The sequence below is a fragment of the Penaeus monodon genome, chromosome 43 (genome assembly GCF_015228065.2).
Source record: "Penaeus monodon isolate SGIC_2016 chromosome 43, NSTDA_Pmon_1, whole genome shotgun sequence".
Lineage (NCBI taxonomy): Eukaryota > Metazoa > Arthropoda > Malacostraca > Decapoda > Penaeidae > Penaeus > Penaeus monodon.
This window is the reverse complement of record NC_051428.1, coordinates 31180119-31204792: the sequence shown is the minus strand read 5'-3', so window position 1 is coordinate 31204792 and position 24674 is coordinate 31180119. Positions and strand designations below refer to the sequence as shown.

The 24674-nt window shown below is 34.6% G+C and overlaps 1 protein-coding gene and 1 long non-coding RNA gene across 3 annotated transcripts; one reads left to right on the top strand and one right to left on the bottom strand.

Annotated features, from left to right (window-relative positions):
* Positions 1–453: 453 nt before the first annotated feature.
* Positions 454–14753, bottom strand: LOC119568372 (complex I assembly factor ACAD9, mitochondrial-like). Of its 2 annotated transcripts, none has more exons than XM_037916835.1 (12): positions 14402–14747; positions 11509–11597; positions 10588–10691; positions 9723–9931; positions 9083–9319; positions 8712–8837; positions 8005–8125; positions 7544–7755; positions 6646–6814; positions 3412–3651; positions 1413–1552; positions 454–1155 (listed from the first exon to the last, which is right to left on the bottom strand). In XM_037916835.1, exons 1-12 carry the CDS (start codon positions 14591–14593, stop codon positions 979–981), a joined length of 2016 nt encoding a protein of 671 aa, XP_037772763.1. In that variant the 5' UTR covers positions 14594–14747; the 3' UTR covers positions 454–978. The 2 variants fall into 2 exon arrangements, with proteins under 2 accessions (XP_037772763.1, XP_037772764.1); XM_037916836.1 differs by having other exon boundaries at positions 455–1155; positions 14435–14753.
* Positions 14754–21054: 6301 nt separating this feature from the next.
* On the top strand, positions 21055–22820 carry LOC119568121. Its single transcript, XR_005228067.1, has 3 exons — positions 21055–21178; positions 21993–22096; positions 22752–22820. It is a non-coding gene; the product is annotated as an uncharacterized LOC119568121 (long non-coding RNA).
* The last annotated feature ends 1854 nt before the right edge of the window (positions 22821–24674 follow it).

The following is a 24674-nucleotide window of genomic DNA, read 5'->3' as shown; positions in this document are numbered from 1 at the left end:
TACTTTTTCATGGCGTAAAGCCATATTGCTGGTTATAAATAATCAATTTTGATTGCCATGCTTCCGCTTCACTTTTCCATAACTTCATGCTTTTTTCAAGGTTTTCTCTGTCTTGTTAAAAAATGTATATGCATTTATCTTGCTTTGATAGATGATTTTCATTACATGTGTATATTTGTTTTTGTTTGTACGCATTCATTATATCTTAACATGCTGTGTCCACCTCATAGTTAATAATACTGCATTACGATAGTATTTACGAGTTTTTGCATACTTTTTTTAATGAATGCATTTTGGTGTTGCCGACTTTCCCATGTTCTGTTTGATAACTCTGATCATTTGGGTTTTTGCACTTACTTTTCTGATTAATGTTTGTCAGTGACATGTACCTTTGTGGTTTTCCTTTATGGGGTATTTGAATAGGTATACTTTCATCTCAAATTAAAGAGATTCTGATATTATATTTTACTTTGTTTCTTTCAAACAATATACAACCAAGAAAATATATCTATATTCAGTACAAACATCTAGTTAAAATGCTACTGCGAGATACAAGATACTGGCAATATTGGGAAAAAATACAAAGCACAACCTTCCTTTTCAGACACACATATCTTCTAGTAGTATTTGTTTTAAAAATCCTTAAATAATGTTTGCTGAATTAATTATGCTTTATATTTACACTTACATACATTGTATTGGCTTCATACATTGGAGACAATAAATCAGTAGTCAATAATTCAACAGTATACTCCATTATGGTCCAAAAGAAATCCTGATATAAAAATTTTCATGTTAACTTTTATCACTTTACTGCAGTTTTTCCATGAAATGTATGACTTGAACATTACAAGCACCATCATTAGTTCCATGATATATATATACAGTCAAGAAGAAGAATCAAAAGAAAAAAAGAGAGAAAGGTACAAAGAGCACTGGTGTTACAAACATTGGTCATGTTTTGGTGAAATTTAACTATTACCAAAATACTCGTGTTAGGGGATGCTCTGCTGCATAGCCATTGTTCTGGATAACGGTGTCAGCAATCTTGGAGTAAACAGAGTCATTGTTTAGGAATGGACCATCTTCAATTTCCTTCACAAAGGTTTTGATGCGCAATGCAGCCTCTTCACAGAAGGTCATGGCAAGCTGAACCTAAGATAAGTGACATATTCATATTTAATATTCTATCAGACACTGATATTTTGAACCAACTTCAAATATGAAATTTAAGTAAGCCTTGTTCCTTCAAGAAAAATAATATTTTATGTTCCTTTAATTCTTTGCAACCGGGTGTCAACACTATGTTTCCTGGCCACACATCATTCTCATTTCAGTGTATTACCTTATACCAGATTTTGACTTTCCTAAACTTAAATAAACAAGTAAAATAGAAAAACAGTAGGACTCACCTCATGATCAGCATTTTTCACCCCAATTGAATAAGACCTTGATGCACGACTTAACACAGCAGTCATGGCATACAAGTCAATCGCACAGTTAGCAAGGCGGGCCACTTCCCTCTGGTTTGCTGGGTCAATGATATTCTTGCCTAGAATAATTATTCTTTGTTATTAATATAGAACATATAAGAGCTTCATCACTACTGCTTATGGATACAATCAAAATATTTATTGTTAACCTTTTCCCGACGGGTGGCATGTACGTACATGCCATGGCATGCCTGCACTATCTGCTGGGGGCATGTACGTACATGCCATGGGGATCAAGTTTTTTATGTATTTTACACTTTTTCTTTTTTTTCCAAAACTATGGGTTTATAAAAGCTTCTTGGGCTTTCCGAGTTAGCGTAAAAAAATTTCGTTTTAACGACAACATTGCCAGAGATATTATAAAAGCATTCACGAGTGATGTAAAACCACGTGAAATACCAATATTATTTTGAAAAAGAAAAAAAAAGAAAAGAAAAAAGAAAGAGGGAAAAAAAAAAATTTTTTTAAAAAAAGGAAAAAAAAAAGGGGAAAAAAAAAAAAAAAATAAAAAAAAGAAAAAAAAGAAAGAAAAAAAGGGAAATTTGGGAAAAAAAGAAAAAAAGAAAGAAAAAAGGAAAAAAGAAATAAGAAAAAAGTAAGGAAAAAAAAAAAAAATCTTTTTTTCATACACATTCATAAAAGTTCTTTGGGGTGTAAAAAAAATTTAGTGTTAAGGAAACTTGCAATTTTTAAGTCCATATTAACCTGTCCATATTAATTAGAAAAAAAAAGGAAAAAAAGGGGAAAAAGAAAGAAAGAAGAAAAGAAAAAAAAGCAAAGAAAAAGAAAAAGAAAAGAAAAAGAAAAGAAAAAAAAGAAAAGAAAAGAAAAAAAAAGAAAAAAAAAGAAAAAAAAAGAAAAAGAAAAGAAAAAAAGGGAAAAAAAAAAAAAAGAAAAAGAAAGAAAAGAAAAAAAAAAAAACCAAACCAAAAAAGAAAAAAAGAAAGAAAGAAAAAAAATGGAAAAAAAAGAAAAAAAAAATTTTTTAAAAAAGGAAAAAAAGAATAAAAGGAAGGAAAAAAAAAAGGAAGGAAAAGGGGAAAATTTTGAAAGATTAAAAAGGGGGAAAAGAGGGAAAAAAAAGGAAAAAGAAAGAAAGAAAGAAAAGAAAAGAAAAGAAAGAAAAAAAGAAAAAAAAGAAAGAAAGAAAGAAAAAAAGAAAAAAAAAAAAGAAAAAAAAAACGAAAAGAAAAGAAAGAAAAAAGAAAGAAAAAAAAAAAGAAAAAGAAAGAAAAAGAAAAAAGAAAAGGAAAAGAAAAAGGAAGAAAAAGAAAAAGAAAAAAAAGAAAAGAAAAGAAAAGAAAGAAATAAAAAGAAAAGAAAAAAAAAAAAAAAATTATACTTTTATGTTCTGAACATAAAAGTATATCTATATGGAAGTGATAATATAAACCTGTTGAATCTAAAGTTATCTTATAAAATAACTTGAAAAAAAAAGAAAAAAAAAAGAAATACAACAAAACCTTTGGTTTCAACTCCATGATGCCACCCAATGCTTATTTTATTCAAACTATAGAGCGAATAATGATCAACTATGGAGTCCATATAACAACAAAAATATCCTACAGTCTTGATTTATCAGGAAATATGGCAAATAGAGACCTTGGAAAATAATAATTTTGAAAATACAACATAGGCTCTTAGTATTACGAAGAAAAGGCATGGGATGCTGGCATTGGGCATGAGCATGCTAGGGTGACGATATAAGCCCCCGGCAGCGAGGCCCGGGCCACTATGAATACTACCCATCGGGAAAGGGTTAATAGATATTATATACAGCATTCTTGTTTTTTTTTTTTTTTTTTTTACATGTCTTTATGATGAAAGGAAATGATTTCAATGCATGAAACAATTCATCACTAAAGTATATAAAGAAAAAAAAACAAACTTTTTACAGCTCACAGTTATTCAAACATACCATGCCTGGCCAGGGATGTCTCCACAGCATACTGGAAGCGCTTGACACAGTACTCTAGGGCGTCTCCTCCAGCGCTGAGTGAGGGGTGTAGGGAGCCACTCAAGTCAAGGTCCAGTTTGGGTTTGTCCTTCTGGTGCCGCATCCTCTCTAGGCCTTTGCCAATCACAAAGGATGGGTTCATCAAGGGGTTTCGCAGTTTCTTCACAGTGTCTCGCAATTCTGCACCAGCATGCTGAATGCCTGCAAGTGTAGAAAACTAAAATAAAATAAAAAAACAAGCATATGACCATTGTTTAATTCCTAAAATATGAGGTCAGCACAACTATTATAAATGTAAATCACACAAAAATAAGATGACTGAATGAGAATTAGCCTTTTATTTAGAATATGCAAACCAAAGTTAACCTCAGTGCCCCATTCAGCATCTAATTCAGCTCGTAAGTGCCCCCAACCCGTATGGCATGTAATCTTGCTATGGCTTGTAGGAGCACCCAGTCTGTATGACAGTGTTCTTGCTATGATGACTGACTGCAGACTGAATGTTTATTGTTGTTCTGATCCAACAGATGTAATTACTGATGGTTTTACATGATTGGTTGATAATTATGATGTATGTAATTATGATGTAATTAATTAATGATGTGTAATCACATGACTTGTTTATACTAGATTGTGTGATTATGAAGTACTTTGGCCTGACTGGCTGGAATATAGCAATGGCTGTGATTAGTGCATTAGGTCACATGGTGTGACCTGATTGGTTGCTTATCTGCATAAAGGGTTGGTCAAGGGCTCAATCAAGCAGAACGACCTACGCCATGGAAGGAAGATGTTTCTGGTCATTTTCACGCTCCTGCAAACCTCAGCTTTCACTTCAAGACCTGAGTATTAGCTTCTAGTTGTTCAGAAGACAATCCATGCACCTCAGATAAGTCCTCAGATGATTTCAAGATGATTGCCCAGCAACAATGAGCTAGATTATGTATCAGCAAATGACACCACAGTTGGTAGCGACAAGCCACTTGCTCAATATGCCATCAGAAGTTGGAATAAGAATGTGATGGGGACTCTAAACTTCTCTTGGAGGCAAAGAGAAATGTTCCATGGCAGCTTATATTCAAGGGGTATTGTGGCATACAGGAGCAGTTGGATGATGAATCTATGGCTCTAGAGGTCTACAGGTATTTTGTCACCGACCACATCGTAGAGGAGACAAATAGGTATGTTGAGTCGATACACATCTATTTGTCCACAGTTCTGTTATATTCAGGCAGCAAGGTAATCAAGGTACCTACATAAACTAATTCTTCTTATTGTATGTGTGCAGATTTGCTGAGGTCAACGAGAAGACCTGAAGGTATGGCCGTAAGTGGCAGCCAGTGACCACCAACGTTTATCTATACCTAGCTCTATGGCTGCTGATGGGCCTCAATTATAAACCTTGGTTGGCCTACTATTGGACCCAGAACCCAGAGTTCCATATGGAGGTTTTCCCGTCGACCGTGCCTTGTGAGAGATTTGAGCAAATCTCTCGCAATCTGCACTTCGCTGACAACAAGTCAGCGCATGATGCAGAAGACAGGTTGTAGAAGCTGAGGCCAGTCTTGGACATCTTCGGGGCTCGATTCCAGGCAATGTACACACCGGGAAAGAACATCTCCATCAGCGACTCCCTGTGGAAGCTCTGAGGCCACCTCAGTTTCAGGACGTACAACCTGAGCAAGCGTGTTCCGTTTGGCGTCAAGGTCTACAAGTTGTCAGCCAGTGATGGTGTAAGTGTGGGATACACCTCTATATTCCACATTTATGCCAGCCAGGAAAAGGGTGACATGCCGTCCTCCCAGAAGGTGGTAGTTGACTTGATGGGGGCAGGTGGTTTCTTTGACAAGGGTTATACCGTCTTCATGGACAACTGGTATACCTCTCTAGTGTTGTTCCATTACCTCCAGTCACAGAAGATGGATGCAGTCTGGACAGTAAGGTCAAACTGCTGCCACATGCCTCGAGATCTAAAGGCAAAGAAGGAGGGGGGATATGGATTTCCAAAGTTCCCGAAGCAGGATGCTATGCCTGTCCTGGGTCAACACCAAACCAGTGAACAGGCAGGGGATCTCAATGCCTGAAGCCCCATTGCATTGTGGAATACAACACAGGAATGAAGGGTGTTGATCATGGTGATCAATTGGCCTCCTCATACCCTTCAGTGAGAAGATCACTGAAATGGTACAAGAAAGTGTTTTTTTATTTGTATGACCTGGCTACCATCAACAGCTTCTTGGTCTACAAGAGACTGGGCCATAAACATATGGACCAGGTGGATTTCCAGGTTAACCTGGCTATGTCTGCTATCAATCACTTCCTGCCACAGCAAGAGCACATGGGGTCAACCTTCTACACTGCCATCGCCTTTATTATTTGCTGGGAGGACACGGCATGCAGTATGGGATATAACAGGAAAAAAATATTGCCGCTGCTTTATGTGCTACGGTGCGGGCCAAAGGAAAATGACCCGCAGCACCTGTGAAGAATGAGGGTAGCTTTGTGCATATACGGGTACCTTTAGAACTAGTATTCTCCAAAGAATGTACGATTTTATAAATTTTTTTACTATATATAAAATAAAATGGTGATGGGTATAATTTGGTCTCATGGTCCTTTTTGCAATTCTATAACAAGAAAAGAAAAAGCAAAGAACACAATCTGAGCTCTCATATAGAAACAAAGCTACTTTTGAGCATCATAAAAAGGAGCTGAATTCACTTCAGTTTTTCTGCAAAAGAAAGCAACCATCAATCTCTACAGTCTGACCTCTCATACAAAAACAAAGCTGCTTTTGGGCATCAGAAAGGTGCTAGATTCACCTATTTCTCGTTTTTCTTTTTTTCCCCCAGTCACCAATGAGCCAATTATGACACGTGTTTACCCTTTTCCTTGATTTTCATTTTTTTTTTTTTTTCGTATTGCCACTACTAATGTCAATAACATTATAGTAATTATAATGTCTATAATAAAAATAATCAACTAATGCCATCAATATTGATAAAATTAGTATAAAAAAAAAAGTTTTCCCACAAATTCAAGGAAAGGTGAAATTAGGTAAGGTCACAAGGTCTACTAATTGACTCCTTTGTGGGAAAGCATTAGCAGAGCCATCTATGTGCAGAGACATTTCACAAAAAAAAAAATTAAATGAGCACAGCATTTTCCCCGGTCGTGTTAGGTTAAAGAACTAACCATTCAATCCAACAAACATTCTCAGGATTTCATTTGTTCCTTCAAATATAAGCAGGATGCGTGCATCACGAAGATACCTCTCGAAGGGGTAGGTCTTCATGTAGCCTAAACCTCCCAACACCTGCAGGCACTCAGATCCCCAGTGCCAGGCACCCTCTGAGCTGAAAATCTAAGGAATGGAGAAAGGGATTAATGTTAATCTAATTATAATAATGCCAAAAATCATGATGATACATAATAACAAGAATGCATTAACAGAGTGGAAGCCATCAGCTGTTACAATTACCTATCCTAACTTCTACCCATAATCTATCCTTACCATTAAACTACATCCAATATCTGATACTTACCACAAATCTGCCCACCAACATCTATCTATTCAACAGTTCCTGGGCCAAGGCTAAACCACCTGTAAGTTTCCTCACAATCCCCATAATCCTACATAAACCAGTTAATCAACCAATAAAAAACAAAGAGGGCAAAAATATTACCTTCTTATTCAGCAGAATTGATAAAGATGATAATGGTGATAATTTTAATTATCAACAACTACAATAACAGTAAAATTAATAGTTGAAAACAAGAAAACATTTCCTCAACCTACTGGGGATAAATAAAACACACACACACAACAAAAACACCAACCCCCAAACAAACCACCAAACCAACGCAAACGCAAAAAACGCAAACGCAAAAAAACGCAAACGCAAACGAAAAAAAAAACCCCCCCCCCCAAACACAACACAACAAACACAAACACAAACACACACACCCCAAAAACAACAACACACAACACATAATAAAAATAATAATAATAATAATAATAATAATAATAATAATAATAAATAAAATAATAAAATAAAATAAAATTATCAACATGACACATTATTTTCATTACCTTAACAATGGCAGCCTCAACTGAACAGTCTGCATTCTCCTGCCCATCTAAGGCACCTGCAGTTAGGTATGCCATTGATTCCATGGCATAAATATGTACACACATGCGTGCAAATTTCTCCCTTATTAGGGCAAAGTCAGTGAGGTGGCGACCAAATTGTTTTCGTTCCATGCTGTGCTGAAGTGCCCACTTCATAACTTTTTTGAGAATGCCTGACAAAATAGAAGGATATTCCATCAGTTTCTGAAACAAAATACACAAAGTAAAAACTAGGAGTGGAAATGAGTTTTCCTGCCACTTTTGAAATAATAGGTCACTTAGATAAACTTCAAGTAAATGAACAGCCTTAAGGGATATCTACGAATAGCCTTTAAGGGATAACTCCTGTGTAGATATCTTTTATTGCCTGCTCTATGCAAACTACCATCACATGAATATGTACACAGATCAAGTCCACTTACCAGCTCCTGAACTTCCCATGGAAAACCGACCAGAGTTTAGGATATTCATGGCTATTTTGAAACCACCACCTACTTCTCCCAGGACATTCTCAACTGGAACTGGTGTATTGTCAAAGAAAACCTGGAACAAAGAGAAGTATGTTATGTATTACATCCTATTTGCATGGAAAGTGTTAACCATACTGTGAGCTGGTTTCATGGTGGATAGAGTTATATTTACTAAGAGAATAAGTTTTGCTGTAAACTGATTACTTGGTTGTAACAAAACTGGACAATTAATCAAAACTTTTAGCCAACTTCCTTTAATGATCAATTCTATCTAGCATGAGATTATTCAAGAAACTACCGACATCCTTCTCCAACATATATAAATCAAACACTAATAAGACAAAAACAAAAGATTACACAAACTTACTTTCAAAATAAGAAAGATGACTACTAAAGATTTCAACATATAGAGTATGCTCAGTCTTCTCATATAAATTTCTAAACAAAATACGATCATACAGCTTAAGATTGATACTGCAATATATAAAATATAACAATATAATATATAAGTAATAGATGAACTATTTAACAAGATAAAAACAAAAGAAATTACTTGAAAAGGGGAAAGTAAAGATAAAAAAAAAAAAAAAAAGAATAAACCACATACTGCTAACAACAATGTAACTGTAATTACAGTAAATCAAGAAGGAGCCACTCGCCTCACATGTGTTCGAACCCCTGATGCCCATCTTATCCTCTGGGGGCCCACTTGCAACACCTCCAAAGTTCCTTTCAACAATGAAGGCTGTCACCTTGTCCTTCTTCTCTCCATTGGGTTGAACAACCTTTCAGAAAGAACCCTACAGCATTAACATCATATGCCAAGTGGTGATTAGGCTTTATATGTCTGGAGGTTTCATTCTGATGACTAAATGTGTAAGAAACTAGCAAAACATTATTTAATTTCTTAGCATCTCCCTTTCAATACAATTTCAATTTGCTAAAGTTTTATTGCCATATTACTTTCTATAGATATGCAAAGAAATTATATTCTTTACATATCTAGTATCTCTATTTCAGTGACTTCTACCTCTGTCTTTGCAAAAACTGTCATCAGATCCGCATATCCTCCATTTGAGATCCAGATCTTGCTGCCATTCAACAACCAATGTTTGCCATCATCTGACAGCGTAGCTCTAGTCCTAATGGAAGCAGCATCAGAGCCTGAACTAGGTTCAGTCAGGCAAAACGCTGCTGTCCATTCTCCACAGGCAAGTCGAGGAAGGTACTTCTCCTTTTGGGCTTCATTTCCCACAATAAGGATACCCTGTTAAGAGTAAATTATTCTTGGTGAAATAATCAAACTTTGTAAAATAACAATCACAGAGTGAAATCCACCTAACACTATATAACAAACTCTATTATTCAGTAACTAAAATTCAGAATTTTAAAGTGTCAGAGAAGATAGTTAACAGCATTAACTGCTTGCTTAATTCAACGATTTTTTTTCTATAATCAGCAACCAAATATCTTTTTTTTTTACAAAAAAAAGAAGAAGGTATTATACAGAAAATTCTGTAATATAAATATATTATATATCTTTTTCTACATCTCATGCACTCTACTATCTGTTATACCTATGAAACTACATACATTACACCATATATCCAAATAACACTGTTAGCAATTTATCTCAAAATTAGCAAATATTCCCATGGAATACACATAACCTTCAGTCCAATAGCCTGGTGAGCAGCCAAAGTAACAGCAATGGATCCATCTAAGGCCGTGACCTCTGCAATTCTAGCATACTCAGTAGCACCCAAGCCAAGGCCACCATACTCGACAGGAATTTGCTGGCCATACAGACCCAGGTTCTTTAGGCCATCCAGGGTATCTTGAGGAATCTTTGCATCTTTGTCAATCTTTGGGCCATCAACTGAAATGGGCAGCATATTGTACCTCAGATTAGCATAGCATTAGCCTCTAAGTAAATAATTACTAATATGGAAAATTCTACAATATTTTGATTCAGAAAATTTCAAACTACATTTGTATATAAAATATTTAAAATAAACTATTCTTAACCCAATCGGCACACATGGCAAGAATAATGCCACGTCCAGTGTATATAAGTTAATTTATTGCATTTACACACAGCTGGCTCTACAATTGCTTAGTCACCAAAGGAGTCAGTTATTAATCCTACCTATCTCACTTGTTTACCCTGTTCCTCGACTTTTGGGAAGGGTCTTTTGCATTATTTCACTGTCATAAATGTATGGAGATTTTAATAATTTAATAATCATAACATCAATAATAATAATAATAACAGTATCGATATCAACTGTATTAATTAGAAAACCACTTTTTCCTGCCAATTCAAGGAATGGGTAAATCTGGATCGCTCACTAGGGCCTACTGATAGACTCCTTGCTGGCTAAGCACTTCTTGACTAAATAATATATGGCTACAGTGATAATTTTGCTCTTCCAGCCTATCATGCTTTTGTTTCCATTTTTGTCTTCATCAAAGACAGGAAACCAGGTAGAGGGTAGGGAGAAAGAAACAATAACAAACACTCATAAGTCTTACCTTCCTCTTCAAAGAACTTTTCAATGGGAACCAGCATATCATGGAGCAACTCATGCTGATCTTTGTCTAAAACTTCAGGAAAAGCCAGCATCTCCTTATCAAACCTGGAAAAAAATTAGTTTTGGCCTTTCTCAAATTTACCAACAAATATACTGTAATCTAATGGTACATACTCTTTTCTTTGGCAATGGGAAAATGGATCTAAGATTTTATTTTATTTTATTATACATTATGTCTATAATCATTATCAAAAAGGAGGATACAAATGGATCAGTGGTATTCAATAATAAACACTTTACATTCTTTGTACATGGCTGAATAAACATATCAATTATAAAGAAAAGAACTCATGAACTTCATATCACATCACACTCACCATAGAAATAGAAATTTTCCAAATCCACTCACTTTTTTGTCCCAAGACTTAAAAATATAACATTTTCTACAAATACTAGAAACTCGAAGTATTCAAAGATAGCTACAGAGGTTTCCCATAACTTGACACATAAGATATATAAATCAAAATATAACAATATACAAATAAAAAAGTAAATAACTAAATAATCAGTATAAATATTTTTATTATAAAATTTGCAATATGTTTCATGTGCACATTTTCAAATGATAATTAATAATATGTAATATATCTACCCTACATTTCTGTGAACAGGGTACTTTCTAAAGATTCATGATGCTGTCTGTAGTGATAGCTATTAGATGAACTAACAGATGAGACATCAAAATTAATTTAGGTGTGCATTTCTCCAAATGCATTCCAACACAGCTGAAATCTGTGGATGTGAATCATACCACATCAGTTATTGAGTGTAATGCTGAACATCATTTATGTTCATTACTTCAGGGAAGTACAATAAACACTCAGCCCTACCCACATTCTTTACCAAAGGGGAAATAACTTACTTTCCAAGAAAGAGGTTTTTGATGAAGGGTGGTCGCTGGGGCTTCTTTGCAATAGGTTGATGGGTTGATGCACCATCATGTTGCTCTACCTAGAATAGAATTTTGTTTACTACACTTAGAAAAAATCTAAATTAAAGAGACTGAAGAAATGAGTCATCATAGCTTATATGCTATATTCACTTAACATCCTTGGCAAACAGACTCTGGCAGTCAAGAAAAAAAAACTAACTCTTACAAAGTATGATATGCCTTGTATATCTAGTAAATCTTTAAAGAGTAGTTCACTTTATAAAACAAAAAGGATATTGCAGACACTTAATTTCATTTCTCCTCTCATAAACCACCACTATCAAAAGGTGACTTCTGAACGCAACTATAATTTACATGATAATCTGTAACAAAATTTTGTTATATATAAGTAGAAGTGGAAGACTTTTGATAAAATCTCATGTAAACCTTTATGGTAAATGTTAATGAGACACCTATAATGACTCCTGTGACACCACGTTTGCATCTTCAGAACTCTAGCAGGCACCAAATATGAGGATATGTGTGTCTGAAGGTGTTCTCAGACCTAACCTATTACCCAACAATTAGAAGTTTAGTTAATCTAACTTTTATCTGCAACATAAGCATTGTATGGCTACGGTAATGCACTCTATCTCAAAATTGTAGTAGTACATCTTGTTTTGTGTTTAGATGCAAGTTTGAATTTAAAAAAAATATTTAACAAACACACTATCAGGTGATGGTTGAGAAATCCTTCAGACACACTATCTTCATATTTTCTGACAAGTAGAGCTTGATAGGTTTTTTGTTATTGATAAATCCCAGGGAGGTTTTTTTTGCTTTTTCTTGTGAGAAAATTTGGGGTGCAATTTACGGGCCTTTGTTAACATGCTAAAGGAGCAGGCAAAGTAGCCCACTTTATTGTACTGGGAAAACTTACACAGTCATGCTTTTTAACCAAACTTAACCATTTTTCGGGGCGGTTAATTCTATAAATTAGGTAGTTCCCGTTTCACCGCCATCCAACCTTTAAATTTAAATAAAATTCTTTAAATTTATTCACAGCGATATGCTGATCTTTTGCTTTTTTTCTTTGAAAATGAAAAAGTGAATGCTTTGGAACTTTTTGAAAAATAATGCACTCCCTGAGAAAAAAAACTCCCCTTTTCTGGGAATTTAACAAACTTACCAATAAAATCAAAATCTGGTCTTTTTTTATTTTTATGAAAAGTGCTATTCTTACCCCTCCGGAAAATCACAAACTTGCCATTAACCAAAAACCTTCTTATCCTGAGGGCTTTTCCCCTAGACCCCCACCACATTAACCCTCTGCCAATGGGTGGGCATATATGCTATGGCATGCCTGGACTATCTGCCGGGGAGCATGTACATATATGCCATGGCATGTCTGGACTATCTGCCGGGTAGCATGACATAAAATGCCATGGTGCGCGTGTCCCCTATTCTGGGGTGTATGGCCAGCCATGAGTTTTTTTTTTTACAAAAACGGCAAAAAAATTTTTTTTTTTCCACTGAAAATGGGATTAGTATTTTCAACCTTTTTTCTATTTTTTCCTAACCCCGCATTTTATAAAAGGGGGGTGGGGGGGCTTCGAGGTTTGCGTCTAAAAAATTTTTGTTGGGAATCGACTACATGTCAGAGATATTATAATTTTTCACAAAGTGATGATGTAAAAACCTGTGAAAAAACCAAAAGTATTTTGAAAAAAAAAAAAAAAAAAAAAAAAAAAAAAAAAACATTTATAAAACACTGAACAAAAAATTAATCTATTGGAAATGATAATATAACCTGTTTAAAAAAATTTATCTTTTAAAATAACCCGAAAAAAAAAAAAAAAAAACCCCGGTTTCAACTCCACGATCCACCACTGCTTTTTTTTATTCAGACGGAAAGAGAGGGGGAGAAGAGAGGGAAAAGAGAGAGAAGAGAGAGAGAGAGAGAGAGAGAGAGAGAGAGAGAAGAAGAGAGAGAGAGAAAAAAAAATGGATTTTCTTTTGGATTTTTTAAAAAAATTGGGAAAATGGACCTTAAAAAAATAATAAACTAAAAATACACTGGTTTTAGTTTACGAAAAAAAGCAAGGGTGCTGGTAGGGGGTATGAGCGGTCGCGCATGCTAGGAGGCCACTATAAATAAAACCCGGGAAGGGGTTGCGCATGGGTTTAGTCATCCGTCGGCAAAGGGTTAACATATTCCTCTATCAGGGGTACTCTAACCCCATCCAATTGCCAAAGACATAGTCTCCGTGCAGCATTAGTCGCAACCTATTTCCTTAATTTCTGACATTTTCCTTTGCCTTATTTCACTGAATGTAGTTTTCCCTTTCTGGTTAATCTTTATGGTTTGGATGCACTAAGCTAGAGCAAACTGAAGACAATATTCTTGAAGAAGGCCAAAAGTTGCAAGAAATAATCTGCAGACACCAACGTAAATGCCACAAGTAAGGGAAAAGGAAAAAAGATTGTGGAAAGTACCACTCACAGCCTAAGTTCACTCAGTACTCCCATATTTCAGCTCTATCTTGCCATGCATACTGAAGTGAAGACAATATTTCCTGAGGGGTGATTGGCAACTTAGAATAAATATAGTTTGTGACATCAAGTTAGTATCCATGCTTTTAAGAATTACCCCCTTTATTTATATTTATGTTACTACATTTTCCTGTATATGTATACCAAAGTATTACATGCTGCATAACTTCCTTAATATTGACTTGCAAAGGAAATACCATAGATGAAAGTATCTTATTTTCGGCCATCATCGAAAATATTTTGAAATACATGGCTGTGAAAAACTAAAACAAACCGGAGCTTCTCCCCCACATCCCTTCCGGTCGGGACAAAAACAAAAAATGATAGTTACAAGATTCGATATTCCAAATGCTAAATCGCCCACCTGGGTCTGTGGGCTGGCTCTGCTGTCCTCGGAGGTGGCGATGGTCCTCTGGGCCGTGCAGGTCGCCCTCGGCACCAAGCAAGCTCCCCCTCGGCCGAGGTAGGTCCAGTTCTGGCACTGAGGACGTAATTTGAGGATCACCTGGCGACTGTTCAGCATAATGGGGTCTTCTACTTATCTTTACAGTTAATATGACCGTCGTGATCCAAGAGGTATCTCGCGTGAGCCTACAGATTCTGCACAGAGAAGAGACGAGCGAAACAATTGCACGACCGAACGCACCACGACTGCGTTTCTCTCGGCGATGACTTTTTAGTTTCTTTTGGGCCTTAGGTTCGCTTTTTCCTATACTATAAAGACATTTAATGTCTGACTACGTGAAGATCATTTAAAAAAGCCTTAGCAATCTGTTATTTTTCTATTACTTTATTGTAAATAAGTTACGCAAGCTGTTATTAGAGTTTCGTAAAGGGGGACAATGACGTAACAATTTTTTGTGTTTATCGGTGAGATTTTTTGATAATGGGAGTCACTGCTAATCACTATTCACTTATTGATACATACACTTGAGAGATCTTTTATGTGTTTACCTGCGGAGTATTTTTCTTGTAGTTGTACTAAGCAGGTGTATCTAGAGACATATGTGTCTGTATATGCACACACACACACACACAACCACACCCCACACACCACACACACACCACACACCCACACACACACGACCAACCCCCACCACCACCACCAACACCACCACGCACGCACGCGCACCACCACCACCACGCCGCACGCAAAGCACGCACGCACGCACGCACGCACGCACGCACACACGCACGCACGCACACAAACATACATAGATTTATGTATGCATGATATATATATATATATATATATATATATATATATATATATATATATACATGTAATATATATATATATATATATTTTATATATATATTATATATATTATATATATTAATATATATGTAATATATATAATATATATTTATATATATAAAAAAAATAGATAAAAGAAGAAAAGAAAAGGAAAAAAGGAATAAGAGAAAAAAAAAAAAATAAGAGAAAAGAAAGAAGAAGAGAGAGAGAGAGAGAGAGGAGAAAAGAGATTCCTTTTTTTCCTATCTTTTCCCCTTTTTCTACTCTTTTTATTTGGGGCCCCCCAACGTTATTTTTTTTTTTTTTTAAAAAAAATTCCCTGTTTTTTCTGGGGCTCTCTTTTTTTTTTTTGTGGTTTTTTTAAACCCCCTCATATTTCCTTTTGTACTCCTTAAATCTTTTTGTGTTTCCTTCGGGGTTTTTTTCTTTTTTCCCTGTTTAAACAAGTTTTTAAAGCCCCAAAAACCCCCCCCCCCACCCCCCCCCCCCCCCCCACCACCAGCCCCCACCCCCCCCAACCCCCCCGAACCCCCCCCACCCCACCCCCCACCCGCCCGCCCCCCCCCCCCCCACCCCAAAAACCCCCCCCGACCAAAAAAAAAATCTTTTTTTTTTTTTTTTTTTTTTTTTTATTTTTTCTTATTTTTTAATTTTTTTTTTTTTTTATTTAATTATTTTTTTTTTATATTTTTTTTTTTTTTTTAATTTTTTTTTTTAAAAATTTTATTATTTATTTGTTTAAAAATTTTAATTTTTTTATATATATATATATATATAATATATAATAAATTTAAAATAATTTTAAAAAAAAAAAAAAAAAAAAAAAAAAAAAAAAAAAAAAAAAAAAAAAAAAAAAAAAAAGAAAAAAAAAAAAAAAAATTTTTCTCAATTTTTCATAATTTCCACCTTCCCTTACTTCTCCCTTTTCCCCCCTTTTTCACCCCCTCCTTCCCTTCGCTTTTTTCGGGGGTGCCCTGTTTTGGGTTTTTTTTTTTTTTTTTTTTTCTTTTTTTTTTTTTTTTTTTTTTTTTTTTTTTTTTTTTTTTTTTTTTTTTTTTTTTTTTTTAAATTTTTTTTAAAATATTTTTATAAAAAAAAAAATTTTTTCAAAAATAAAAAATAAAAATTTTAAAAATTTAAAAATTTTTAAATTTTATAAAATTAATATATATAAATTATCCCAAAATGAAAAAAACTAAATAAAAAAAAAAAAATTTATATTAAAATTTTTAAAAAAATTTTTTTTTTCTCCCATTTAAAAAAAAAAAAAAATTTTTAAAAAAATTTTTTAAAATATATATATCATCTTATTATATATTTATTTATTTTTTCTTTAATTAATTTTTTCCCGATCCCCATTTTTTTTTTTGTCTTTTTCTGGGGGTTTTTTTTTTTTTTCTCTCCTTTCTCTCCTCTCTCTTTTCTTTTCTTTTTTTTTTTTTTTTTTTTTTATATAAAAATTTTTCATATTATAAATAAAAAAATTATAAAAATAAAATTCTAATTATTATAAAATAAAATAAATTTCTCTCCCTTTTCAAAAAATTTACCTAAAAAAAAAAAATTTTATCTATACTTTTTTTAAAATTTTTCCCCGAGCGGGGTTCGACCCAAAAGGTCAGCTCGGAAAGCTGTAAGCGGACCACGGGAAAGGATAGGAAAGGCTTACTGTCGCAAAATACTATGAGCTAAACTCTCTTTCTCTCTCTTTTTTCTCATATTTTTCTCTCTTTTTCTTTCTCTTTCTTCTCCCTCTCTCTCTCTCTCTCTCTCTCTCTCTCTCTCTCTCTCCTCTCTCTCTCTCTCTCCTCTCTCTTTTTTTTTTTTTTTTTTTTTTTTTTTTTTTTCCTTTTCTTTTCTTTTCTTTTTTTCTTTTTTTATATATATATATATATATATATATATATATATATATATACATATATATAATATAAAAATAAATATATATATAATATATAAAAATATATTATATATAAAATCAAATGTATATATATTAAAATTATATATATATATATATATATTATATATATCATGCATACTAAATCTATTTTATTTTTGTGTGCGGGGCGTGGTGCGTGGTGCGTGCGTGCGTGCGTGCGTGCGTGCGTGCGTGCGTGCGTGCGTGTGTGGTGGTGCGTGCGTGCGTGGTGGTGGTGGTGGTGGTGGTGGTGGTGGTGGGGGTTGTGTGTGGGGGTGTGTGTGTGTGTGTGTGTGTGTGTGTGGGTGTGTGTGTGTGTGGTGCATATACAGACACATATGTCTCTAGATACACCTGCGTAGTACAACTACAAGAAAAATACTCCGCAGGTAAACACATAAAAGATCTCTCAAGTGTATGTATCAATAAGTGAATAGTGATTAGCAGTGACTCCCATTATCAAAAAATCTCACCGATAAACACAAAAAATTGTTACGTCATTGTCCCCCTTTACGAAACTCTAATAACAGCTTGCGTAACTTATTTACAATAAAGTAATAGAAAAATAACAGATTGCTAAGGCTTTTTTAAATGATCTTCACGTAGTCAGACATTAAATGTCTTTATAGTATAGGAAAAAGCGAACCTAAGGCCCAAAAGAAACTAAAAAGTCATCGCCGAGAGAAACGCAGTCGTGGTGCGTTCGGTCGTGCAATTGTTTCGCTCGTCTCTTCTCTGTGCAGAATCTGTAGGCTCACGCGAGATACCTCTTGGATCACGACGGTCATATTAACTGTAAAGATAAGTAGAAGACCCCATTATGCTGAACAGTCGCCAGGTGATCCTCAAATTACGTCCTCAGTGCCAGAACTGGACCTACCTCGGCCGAGGGGAGCTTGCTTGGTGGGCCCAGGGCGACCTGCCGGCCCAAGGACCATCGCCACCTCCGAGGACAGCAGAGCCAGCCCCAGACCCCGGTGGCGATTTGGGATTTGGAATATCGAATCTTGTAACTATCATTTTTTGTTTTTTGTCCCGACCGAAGGGATGTGGGGGAAAAGCCCGGGTTTGTTTTGTTTTTTTCAACCCATGTATTTCAAAATTTTTTCGATGATCCGAAAAAAGATACTTTCATCTATGGTATTCCTTTGCAACAATTTAAAGGAAATTTTATCAGCTTTAAATACTTTGTAAAAAACGGAAAAAATGTGTACATAATAAAAAATAAGGGGGTAATTTTAAAAAGATGGACAAAACTTGAGCAAAAATTTTTATTCTAAGTTCCAAATCCCCCCTCGGGAAATTTTCTTCACTTCAGTTGCATGGCAAGTAGAGCTAAATAGGGGAGTACTGATGAACTTAGGCTTGAGGGGTCTTTCCAATCTTTTTTCCTTTCCCTTACTTGTGGCATTTATTGTGCGCAGATTATTTCTTGAAATTTTTTGGCCTTCTTCAAAATTTTGTCTCAGTTTTGCTCTAGCTTAGTGCATCCAAACCATAAAGATTAACCAGAAAGGAAAACTACATTCGTTGAAATAAGGCAAGGAAAAGTCAGAATTAGGAAATAGGTTGGCGACTAATGCTGCACGGAGACTATGTCTATGGCAATTGGATGGGGTTAGAGTACCCCTGATAGAGGAATATGTTAACCCTTTGCCGACGGATGACTACCCGATGCGCAAGCCCTCTCTCCCGGGTTGTATTCATAGTGGCCTCCTAGCATGCGCGACCGCTCATACCCAATACCAGCATCCCTTGCTTTTTCTTCGTAATACTAAGAACCCATGTTGTATTTTCAGTATTATTATTTTCTAAGGTCTCTATTTGCCATATTTTCTAATAAATCAAGACTCCATTTTTTTTTCTCTCTCTCTCTCTCTCTCTCTCTCTCTCTCTCTCTCTCTCTCTCTCTCTCTCTCTCCCCTCTCTCTCTCTCTCTCTCTCTCTCTCTCTCTCTCTATCTGAATAAAATAAGCAGTGTGTGGTATCGTGGAGTTGAAACCGTAGGTTTTTTTTTTTTTTTTTCAGGTTATTTTATAAGATAAACTTTAGTTTCAACAGGTTTATATTATCATTTCCACATAGATATAATTTTATGTTCAGTGTTTTTTTAAATGCTTTTTTTTTTTTTTTTTTTTTTTTTCAAAATACATATTGGTATTTTCACATGGTTTTACATCATCACTTTGTGAATACTATATAATATCTCTGACCAATGTAGTCGATTACCAACATAATTTTTTAGACGCAAACCTCAGAAGCCCGAGCAGCCTTTATGAAATGCAGAGTATAGGAAAAATGAGAAAAAGTGTTGAAAACTACTTAATCCCATTTTCAGTGGCAAAAAAAAATTTTTTTTGCCGTAATTGTAACAAAAAAACTCATGGCATGGCCATACATGCCCCAGAATACGGGACACGCGCACCATGGCATGTATGTACATGCTACCCGGCAGATAGTCCAGACATGCCATGGCATATATGTACATGCTACCCGGCAGATAGTCCAGGCATGCCATAGCATGTACGTATATGCCACCCGTTGGCAGAGGGTTAATGTGGTGGGGGTCTAGGGGAAAAGCCCTCAGGATAAGAAGGTTTTTGGTTCATATGGCAATGTTTGTAGATTTTCCAGGAGTGGCTAGAGCAATAGCATCTTTGTCATGAAACTAAAAAATGACCAGATTTTGATTCTTATCCTGGTAATGTTTGTGAATTCCCAGGAATAATGGGGAGTTTTTAGTCTCAGAGGAGTGCAATTACTTTGCAAAAAGTTACCAATGCATTCACTTGTTTCATTTGCAATGAAAAACAGCAACAGATCATGCATATACGCTGTGAATAATTGAAAGAATTATATTAATTGAAAGGTTGGATGGCAGAGTGAAACGGAGAACTACCGTAATTTATAGTAATATAACCTGACCCAGAAATAACTGGTTAAGTTTTGGTTAAAAAGTCTATGATCTGTGGTAAGTTTCCTAGTATCATATATAAGTGACTACATTAGCCTGCATGCCTTTAGCATGTTAACAAAGGCCAGTAAATCTGCACCACAAATTTTCTCACAAGAAAGAGCAAAGAAACCTCCCTGGTGATTTATCAATAACAAAGGAACCTATCTAAGCTCTATCTTGTCAGAAAATATGAAGATATGTGTGTCTGAAGGATTTCTCAGACCAATCACCTGATAGTGTGTTTGTTAAATATTTTTAAAATTCAAACTTGCATCTATAACACAAGCAAGCATGTATCTACTACAATTTTGAGATAGAGTGCATTACCGTAGCCATATCAATGCTTATGTTGCAGATAAAAGTTAGATTAACTAAACTTCTAATTGTTGGGTAATAGGTTAGGTCTGAGAACACCTTCAGACACACATATCCTCATATTTGGTGCCTGCTAGAGTTCTGAAGATGCAAACGTGGTGTCACAGGAGTCATTATAGGTGTCTCATTAACATTTACCATAAAGGTTTACATGAGATTTTATCAAAAGTCTTCCACTTCTACTTATATATAACAAAATTTTGTTACAGATTATCATGTAAATTATAGTTGCGTTCAGAAGTCACCTTTTGATAGTGGTGGTTTATGAGAGGAGAAATGAAATTAAGTGTCTGCAATATCCTTTTTGTTTTATAAAGTGAACTACTCTTTAAAGATTTACTAGATATACAAGGCATATCATACTTTGTAAGAGTTAGTTTTTTTTTCTTGACTGCCAGAGTCTGTTTGCCAAGGATGTTAAGTGAATATAGCATATAAGCTATGATGACTCATTTCTTCAGTCTCTTTAATTTAGATTTTTTCTAAGTGTAGTAAACAAAATTCTATTCTAGGTAGAGCAACATGATGGTGCATCAACCCATCAACCTATTGCAAAGAAGCCCCAGCGACCACCCTTCATCAAAAACCTCTTTCTTGGAAAGTAAGTTATTTCCCCTTTGGTAAAGAATGTGGGTAGGGCTGAGTGTTTATTGTACTTCCCTGAAGTAATGAACATAAATGATGTTCAGCATTACACTCAATAACTGATGTGGTATGATTCACATCCACAGATTTCAGCTGTGTTGGAATGCATTTGGAGAAATGCACACCAAATTAATTTTTAAATTTTCATCTGTTAGTTCATCTAATAGCTATCACTACAGACGCATCATGAATCTTTAAGAAGTACCCTGTTCACAGAAATGTAGGGTAGACTATTACATATTTTTAATTATCATTTTAAAATGTGCACATGAAACATATTGCAAATTTTATAATAAAAAAATTTATACTGATTATTTAGTTATTTACTTTTTTATTTGTATATTGTTATATTTTGATTTATATATCTTAGTGTCAAGTTATGGGGAAAACCCCTGTAGCTATGTTTTTAATACTTCCCAGTTTCTGTATTTGTAGAAAATGTTATATTTTTAAGTCTTGGGACAAAAAAATGATGGATTTGGAAAATTTCTATTTCTATGGTGAGTGTGATGTGATATGAAAATTTATGAGTTTTTTTCTTTATAATTGATATGTTATTCAGCCATGTACAAAGAATGTAAAGTGTTTATTATTGAATACCATGATCCATTTGTATCCTCCTTTTTGATAATGATTTTAGACTAATGTATAATAAATAAAATAAAATCTTAGATCCCCTTTTCCCATTGCCAAAAAAAAGAGTATGTACCATTAGATTACAGTATATTTGTTGGTAAATTTGAGGAAGGCCAAAGCTAATTTTTTTCCAGGTTTGATAAGGAGATGCTGGCTTTTCCTGAAGTTTTAGACAAAGATCAGCATGAGTTGCTCCATGATATGCTGGTTCCCATTGAAAAGTTCTTTGAAGAGGAAGGTAAGACTCATGAGTGTTTGTTATTGTTTCTTTCTCCCTACCCTCTACCTGGTTTCCTGTCTTTGATGAAGACAAAAATGGAAACAAAAGCATGATAGGCTGGAAGAGCAAAATTATCACTGTAGCCATATATTATTTAGTCAAGAAGTGCTTAGCCAGCAAGGAGTCTATCAGTAGGCCCTAGTGAGCGATCCAGATTTACCCATTCCTTGAATTGGCAGGAAAAAGTGGTTTTCTAATTAATAAAAAGTTTTATATCGATACTTATTATTATTATTATTGATGTTATGATTATTAAATTATTAAAATCTCCATACATTTATGACAGTGAAATAATGCAAAAGACCCTTCCCAAAAGTCGAGGAACAGGGTAAACAAGTGAGATAGGTAGGATTAATAACTGACTCCTTTGGTGACTAAGCAATTGTAGAGCCAGCTGTGTGTAAATGCAATAAATTAACTTATATACACTGGACATGGCATTATTCTTGCCATGTGTGCCGATTGGGTTAAGAATAGTTTATTTTAAATATTTTATATATAAATGTAGTTTGAAATTTTCTGAATCAAAATATTGTAGAATTTTTCCATATTAGTAATTATTTACTTAGAGGGTATGCTATCTAATCTGAGGTACAATATGCTGCCATTTCAGTTGATGGCCCAAAGATTGACAAAAATGCAAAAATTCCTCAAGATACCCTGGATGGCCTAAAGAACCTGGGTCTGTTTTGGCCCGCAAATTCCTGTCGAGTATGGTGGCCTTGGCTTGGGGGCTACTGAGTATGCTAGAAATTGCAGAGGTCACGGCCTTAGATGGATCCATTGCTGTTACTTTGGCTGCTCACCAGGCTATTGGACTGAAGGTTATGTGTATTCCATGGGAATATTTGCTAATTTTGAGATAAATTGCTAGCAGTGTTATTTGGATATATGGTGTAATGTATGTAGTTTCATAGATATAACAGATAGTAGAGTGCATGAGATGTAGAAAAAGATATATAATATATTTATATTACAGAATTTTCTGTATAATACCTTCTTCTTTTTTTTGTAAAAAAAAAAGATATTTGGTTGCTGATTATAGAAAAAAAATCGTTGAATTAAGCAAGCAGTTAATGCTGTTAACTATCTTCTCTGACACTTTAAAATTCTGAATTTTAGTTACTGAATAATAGTTTGTTATATAGTGTTAGGTGGATTTCACTCTGTGATTGTTATTTTACAAAGTTTGATTATTTCACCAAGAATAATTTACTCTTAACAGGGTATCCTTATTGTGGGAAATGAAGCCCAAAAGGAGAAGTACCTTCCTCGACTTGCCTGTGGAGAATGGACAGCAGCGTTTTGCCTGACTGAACCTAGTTCAGGCTCTGATGCTGCTTCCATTAGGACTAGAGCTACGCTGTCAGATGATGGCAAACATTGGTTGTTGAATGGCAGCAAGATCTGGATCTCAAATGGAGGAAAATGCGGATCTGATACAGTTTTTGCAAAGACAGAGGTAGAAGTCACTGAAATAGAGATACTAGATATGTAAAGAATATAATTTCTTTGCATATCTATAGAAAGTAATATGGCAATAAAACTTTAGCAAATTGAAATTGTATTGAAAGGGAGATGCTAAGAAATTAAATAATGTTTTGCTAGTTTCTTACACATTTAGTCATCAGAATGAAACCTCCAGACATATAAAGCCTAATCACCACTTGGCATATGTTTAATGCTGTAGGGGGGCTTTCTGAAGGTTTTCAACCCAGGAGAAGAAGGGCAAGGTGACAGCGTTTATTGTTGAAGGAACTTTTTTTGGGAGGTTTTTTGGGGGTTGCAAGGGCCCCCCCAGAGGAAAGAGGGCATCGGGGTTAAAAAGGGGGGGGCCCTTTTTTTTTAATTGTTACTTTTTTTAGCATTGTGGTTTTTTCTTTTTTTTTTTTTTTTTTTTTATTTTTACTTTCCCTTTTAAGAAATTTCTTTTTTTTTTATCTTGTTAAATAGTTCATCTATTTTTTATATTTAAATTTTTTATATTTTATATATTGCAGTATCATTTAAGCGTATGATCGTATTTTGTTTTTGAAAAATTTATATGAGAAGACTGAGCTACTCTATATTTTTAAATTTTAGTAGTATCTTTCTTATTTTTTAAAGTAAGTTTGTGTAAACTTTTTTTTTTTGTCTTATTAGTGTTTTATTTTATATGTTGGAAGGATGCTATTTTTTTGAAAAATCTATGCTAGTAGAATTGATCATTAAAAGGGAAAGTTGGCAAAAAATTTTGATTATTGTCCATTTTGTTAAAACCCAAAGTAATCAGTTTCAGAAAAACTTTTCTCTTAGAAAATATAATCTATCCCCCATAAAACCCAGCTCACAGTAGGGTTTAACATTTTCCCATGAAAATGGATTAATACATAACATACTTCTCTTTTTTCCAGGTTTTCTTTGACAATACCCGTTCCAGTTGAAATGTCCGGGGAAATAGGTGGTGGTTTAAAAATAGCCATGAATATCCTAAATTGGGGTTTTCCTGGGAAGTTCAGGAGCTGGTAAGTGGACTTTCTGTTACATTTCATGATGG

Coding starts and splice junctions, on each gene's coding strand:
- LOC119568372 (XM_037916835.1), bottom strand. CDS start 14,593: ATGCTGAACAGTCGCCAGGTGATCCTCAAATTACGTCCTCAGTGCCAG. Junction 8,838..9,082: donor CAGTTTTTGCAAAGACAGAG/GTAGAAGTCACT, acceptor TCTTTCTGAAAG/GTTGTTCAACCCAATGGAGA. Junction 7,756..8,004: donor CATGGGAAGTTCAGGAGCTG/GTAAGTGGACTT, acceptor CTATTTTGTCAG/GCATTCTCAAAAAAGTTATG.